Below are 6,149 nucleotides of genomic sequence, written 5' to 3' on the forward strand. Positions count from 1 at the left end.
TGTGCTTTGTTCTTGCAGGGACCGAACAGCAGAAGAAGCTTGTGATTGGCGGTGAAGCTTGCTTATGGGGTGAATTTGTGGACGCTACAAACCTCACACCACGACTGTGGCAAGTTTGCCTGTTACATTGTTATTTAGAATTCATGAATCTACACACACTTTGCAATGTTTTTAAAGGGGGTTTGTTCACCTTTTCACAGAGTATGAAAAGGTGAACAGATTCACAATGCCCTCAGCCCTGTGATTTCCCCCATCGCGTGATCCCCCACCTTCTGCCACCCTCTCCAATGGCTAGAACAGATCAGCACTTTAAAGCATCACGCAACAGCATAATGCTTATTGGCCAGCACTGGCCACATGACTGCACTGAGCAATGAAAATCCTAATCTGCTTTGGTGGAAAAAAAAAAATATTTTTTTTTGTCTAAGAAGCTAAACGTATGCACTCAGCTGAAAGATTTAGAAACCTAAATCCTCCACTTTCCCGGCTTGCTGTTATCAGATAGGAAGTACAAGCTTTCAGTTAGTCTCAAAGAAAGAATTAGACTTGAAAAACTTAACGTTAATAAGTCACCGGGACCAGATGGCTTGCACCCGAGGGTCCTTTTAAGGAGCTCAGTCAAGTAATTGCCAGACCGCTGTTCCTAATTTTTACCAGGAGTCTACTGACTGGATTGGAAAAAGCCAATGTAGCACCAATATTTAAAAAGGACGAAGATACATCCTTAGGCTAACTGGTCTGTTATTCCCAACATCAATAGTATGCAAGCTCTTGGAGGGGATTAGGGACTATATACAAGATTTTAGTAATGACAACAGTATCATTTAGAAGTAATCGGCATGGATTCATGAAGAATCATTCTTGCTAAACCAATCTAACCTTCTATGAGGAGATGAGTTGCCATCTAGATGAAGGAAGGCCTGTAGACGTGGTGTATCTGGATTTTACAAAGGCATTTGATACGTTGGCATGGACTGAAAACTGGCTACAAGGGCGAGTTCAGAGGAGAGTGATAAATGGGGAATACTCAAAATGGTCCGGGGTGGAAAGTGGGGTCCCCCAGGGTTCTGTGCTGGTACCAATCCTGTTTAATTTATTCATAAACGACCTGAAGGATGGGGTAAATGGTTCAATCTCTGTATTTGCAGACGATACTAAGCTAAGCAGGGCAATAACTTCACCGCGGGATGTGGAAACCTTGCAAGAAGATGTGAACAAATTAACGCGGTGGGCAACTACATGGCAAATGAGGTTTAATGTAGAAAAATTTAAAACAATGCATTTGGGTAGCAAAAATATGAATTTTGAGACATCATGGTGCTGGATTTTTTTCCTCTTTCATTTTATGTTTAAATAGTGTAGTTGGGAATGTACCATTCTGCTATGTTAACCTGTTTGTCATGCTATAGGAACAGAATGTAATCTCCTCTCCTCTCACACAGGCCTAGAGCAAGTGCGGTTGCAGAAAGACTTTGGAGCAATGCAAAAGTGACCTCCATGCCGGATGCTTATAACAGGCTGGTTGTACACAGGTGTCGTATGGTCGGGTAAGTCCCCCAAGAAAATGCATCAAGGGAAATTTATGCTTTCCTGATTTTAATGCTCTAAATAATTTGTTAAAACATCTACTATGTTGTGACTCCTTCATACCATAGAACAAGGCTGACCATTGCACTGACTGATCCAACTTTTTTATTTATTTTTTTAGGGATCTAGAGAGATTTGCAGGACATATTTTATATTTTGGGAAGATATTAGCCTGAATTACACACTGCTTGTTTTAGTTCTCCCGGGTCCCTCTCATATTTACCTTGATTGGATTTACCCACATAACTGATCTATGGTTTGAACACTTTTATACTTGGTGATTAATAGAAAAAAAAAAAAATATTTACTTTACAAAGTATTAAACATGTTCTACTACTTACCTGCTCTGTGCAGTGGTTTTGCACAGAGCAGCCCAGATCCTCCTCTTTTCGGGTCCCTGGCTGAAGTTCCTGGCCCTTCCCTCCTATTGAGTGCCCCCACAGCAAAGCAGCTGGCTATGGGGGCAGCCAAGCTGCAGCTCCGTCTATCCATTCAGACATGGAGCTGCAGTTCATCGCTCTCTCGCTCTCTCCAGCTGTTGCAAATCTATAAGTCCCATTGCAAGGCTGAAAGTTACAAGCATGACTCCCACATGCAAAGGCATGATGGGACTTGTAGCTTTGCAACAGCTGCAAGGCCGCCCGTTTTGAAACCCCCTGGTTTTAAGTGCTTGAAAAACGATAGTACCATAATAAATAGGGCAGACTAGGAAGCTCCGTGTTTGTTGCTGCTACATGTACCATGCAGGAATGTACATTTGTAAGGCCCATTCACACTAAAGTGATCTCTTGCAGGGCATTAATGTACACACATTACCACGTTATGGTGGGCATTAACCACTTCCCGACCGGCGCATGCCAAATGTATGTAGGCAGAATGGCACGGGCAGGCATATTGGCGTACAGGTACGTCCATTTCTATATGCCGCCCTGCCATCGCGTGCGTGCTGGTCGGGACCCCCGTGAGTCTGGTTGCGGGTCCCACGGACTCGATCGCCGCGGGATACCCGCGATCTTATCACACAGCGGCTGAACGGCAAGATGCCGTTGTAAACAGCATCTCCCTGTTCTGCCTAGCAACAAGTAACCCTGATCTCTGCTCCATGTGATTGGAGCAGAGATCAGTGTTCACTAACACAAAGCCCAGCCCCCCACAGTTAGTAACACGCGCCTAGGAACACTTAACCCCACACTGCCACCCACTGGTTAACCCCTTCACTGCCAGTGTAATTTACACAGGAATCGGTGCATTTGTATAGCACTGGTTGCTGTATAAATGACAATGGTCCCAAAAATGTCCGATGTGTCCGCTATAATGTCGCAGTCACAAAAAAATACGCTGATCGCCGCCATTACTAGTAATAAAAAAAATAATAAAAATGCCATAAAACTATCCCTTATATTGTAAACGCTATAACTTTTGCACAAACCAATCAATCGCTTATTGCGATTTTATTTATTTTTTACCAGAAATATGTAGAAGAATACGTATCGGCCTAAACCGAGGGAAAAAAATGTTTTTTTATATATATTTTTGGGGAATATTCATTATAACAAAAAGTAAAAAAAAATGCGTTTTTTGTTTTCAAAATTGATGCTCTATTTTTGTTTATCGCGCAAAAAATAAAAACCGCAGGGGTGATCAAATGCCACCAAAAGAGAGGTCTATTTGTGGGAAAAAGACATCAATTTTGTTTGGGAGCCACGTGGCACGACCGCGCAATTGTCAGTTAAAGGGACGCAGTGCCAACTCGCAAAAAAGTGGTCTGGTCTTAAGCCAGCAAAATGGTCTGGTCTGAAAGTGGTTAACGCGCATTGCATTAAGGCAGTCCATGTATTATGTATGGGCTGCCAATGCTACACCAGAGCAGATGAAATGCACATTTTTCAAAACTCTGCTCACACACTTTAACATATATTTATTTTAGCACACATTGTCACAACACACAAGTGTGAATGAGCCCTTGGAGAACACACATTTTGAAGATACAGCTGCTTGGGAAAAAGTTTGATCTGCAGCAAAGCACTCTTAAAGCCTATATCAGTGATGGCGAACCTTGGCACCTCCAGATGTTTTTTGAACTACATTTGCCATGATGCTCATGCACTCTGCAGAGTAGTTTAGCATCATGGGGAAATGTAGTTCCAAAACATCTGGGGTGCCAAGGTTCGCCATCACTGGCCAATAGCCTTACCTGCCTCCAAATTATGCTTACTTTTGAAAATTCAAGCTTTGTGACCTCTGACATCGGGATTTCCCCTCACTCCAGGAATCTTCTTGGAGCAGGGCAGAGCTCATGCATTATTAGTCTTGCCTCCCTCAGCAGAAGGGTCATTGCAATAATTAATTGCTGATAACCTGGACTTGTAGCATCCTATTATAAATCTTCTGTTGTCACATGGGGGGCTGGATCAGGTGCTCCCTTATATGATCCTCTCCCCATACAGAAAAGTGTAAACCTGCCTTACACAGGAACAGAACAGACGGCATTCAGACTTGCAGGGGTGCATATGAAAAGGTACTAGGATTTGCTATTGATAACTCAACATGCACTGGCTGAACTTTCTCTTTCAGCCTGTCTGCTCTGACAGAGAATACAAGTAAATAATACAAATCAAGTCCTTTCTGAGAAGTAAAGTACAACTGTCCAGAAGTGCAGATTCAGAATCTTACATATTCCTGTTGGTTTCCTTTTTTAAGGTTTGGGTTGCAGATGGGGACTATTTAGCACATTTTGTGCTCGGGTCATGGGTCATGCATGTCCCAATAGTGTCCCAATATGGAAAACAATGGTAATGTCCTGTACAGGGCAACCAAGCAGAAATAGATTTTCTGGCATATGAAATACTGCCTTAGCACAGACACTGTTCATTTATAGATATAAATAATATGAACATTACCAGCCTCTATACACTCTCAGATTTAGATTTTTCTTCTTTTTTTCCAGGCGTGGAATATCAGCAGAGCCGCTCTATGTTGGGTTCTGTGAAAATGAAATGAACTACTAGACAATTTTACCAGCGTGACCATGGCTGAAGAATCAGGACAGCTATACCAAATTGCACTATACAGGTGTTTTTTTTTTTTTTTTTTTTTTTTTTTATCCTGTAAAGATTGAAAACTGTGATTTAGGACTTTGTTTTTGTTAAAGATGAATGTTATGATTGCTTTTTATTGAAATAAAATCTTTACAATAGCCTGTATTTTATTTTTTTGTCTTATTTATTTTTTAAGCTACAAATAGTTATGTACTGTTTGCTGTGACATTGGGCTCCATTCACTAAGGCCCCTTTCACACATGCGGACATTATGTTCGTATTTCATCCATCCGTTTGCGGATGAAATACGGACATGCATCCCTATGGGATAGCGGGTGTCTGCGGATGAACATCCGCAGACACCCGCTATCGTCCGCCTCCGCAATTGTCCGATTCGGCAGACAGAGGAAAATCATATTTTTCTATCCGTCTGCAGAGCGGATCGGATGAACACGGACAGATGGGCCATGCTCATCCGATCCCCATAGAGGAGAGCGGAGAGCTGATGGGGCGGTCCCTGCACAGTGTGCGGAGACCGCCCTGTCCGCCGCCGGCTCAGCGGGGACAACGGAGCGATCCCCGCTGAGCGACCGGATCATTACTGATCCGCCCCATGTGAAAGGGGCCAAAAGCAGATTGCATACAGTATTTAGGTGTCCAGACACTTGCAAACTGCTAAGTTTTTTTATGTGCCTTTAGTAAATCCACCTCATTACATATAGTATGAATATACAACATATCCATAATTTGCCACAAAAAAACACCCAATCACTCCATACATAATACAATGTACGTGCATATCACAATGGTCCAATCCCTTGCTAGAACATTTGTCATATGTAGTGCCGGGAAACTTTAAATTTTCTCAATTATTTTTCGAGATATCTTCCCACTGACATAATTGATCTTTTTAGCTATCTGTAAGGGGTTAATGCTTCCCAGTGACCATTGCACTAATATATTGTAGTCGATATAGACATGTTTAGCAGGAGTTCCCTATGACTATTCACTAAGAATATTTTAAGGGTTCCCCTGTGTTGAAAATGTTGAGCAGGCTGCTTGAAAGTGTAACTAAATGCAAAACTTTTCTTTTTCATTTTGGATAGTGTAATGTGGGGGGAGTGGAACTGGAAGTGAGGGAATCTCTTGGTCCCCCAGGTCACCAGAACTAGTGTCCCTGTAGGAAAATCTCCCCTCTATTGCTTTTCTGGGGACAACACCTGGGGATTTTCTTTTTAATTTCACTTACAATGATAATGGTACACAGGACAAATGGAGTGGGTGAATCTCCTTAATGGGGACACAGACAGCAGTAAAAACAAAAATTGCTGTTGTACCTCTCCACTCTATTCAAAACAAAAAGCCTTAGGTCCAGTTCACACTGAGGCATCGCGACTTACAGCGCGACTGCCTCAGGCCACCTGCAAAGCGACTTCTGTATAGAAGTCAATGCAAGTCGCCCCCAAAGTCATACAGGAACCTTTTTATAAGTCAGAGCGACTTGTGTCGCTCTGATTAGAACGG

The 6,149-nt window shown here is 42.5% G+C and overlaps 1 protein-coding gene across 1 annotated transcript in view; it reads left to right on the forward strand.

Moving 5' to 3' along the window:
• Positions 1–4,790, forward strand: part of LOC143940794 (beta-hexosaminidase subunit beta-like) — a 41,839-nt gene extending 37,049 nt beyond the window's left edge. Inside the window, exons 12-14 of the mRNA XM_077462527.1 lie at positions 19–109; positions 1,443–1,547; positions 4,535–4,790. Coding sequence (XP_077318653.1) covers positions 19–109; positions 1,443–1,547; positions 4,535–4,595 — 257 coding nt within the window. The 3' untranslated portion in view covers positions 4,596–4,790. The remainder of the gene's footprint in view (positions 1–18; positions 110–1,442; positions 1,548–4,534) is intronic.
• The last annotated feature ends 1,359 nt before the right edge of the window (positions 4,791–6,149 follow it).

This window comes from Lithobates pipiens, unplaced genomic scaffold, assembly GCF_037356315.1.
Source record: "Lithobates pipiens isolate NorthernLeopardFrog02 unplaced genomic scaffold, aLitPip1_a1.2 Scaffold_3, whole genome shotgun sequence".
Taxonomy (NCBI): domain Eukaryota; kingdom Metazoa; phylum Chordata; class Amphibia; order Anura; family Ranidae; genus Lithobates; species Lithobates pipiens.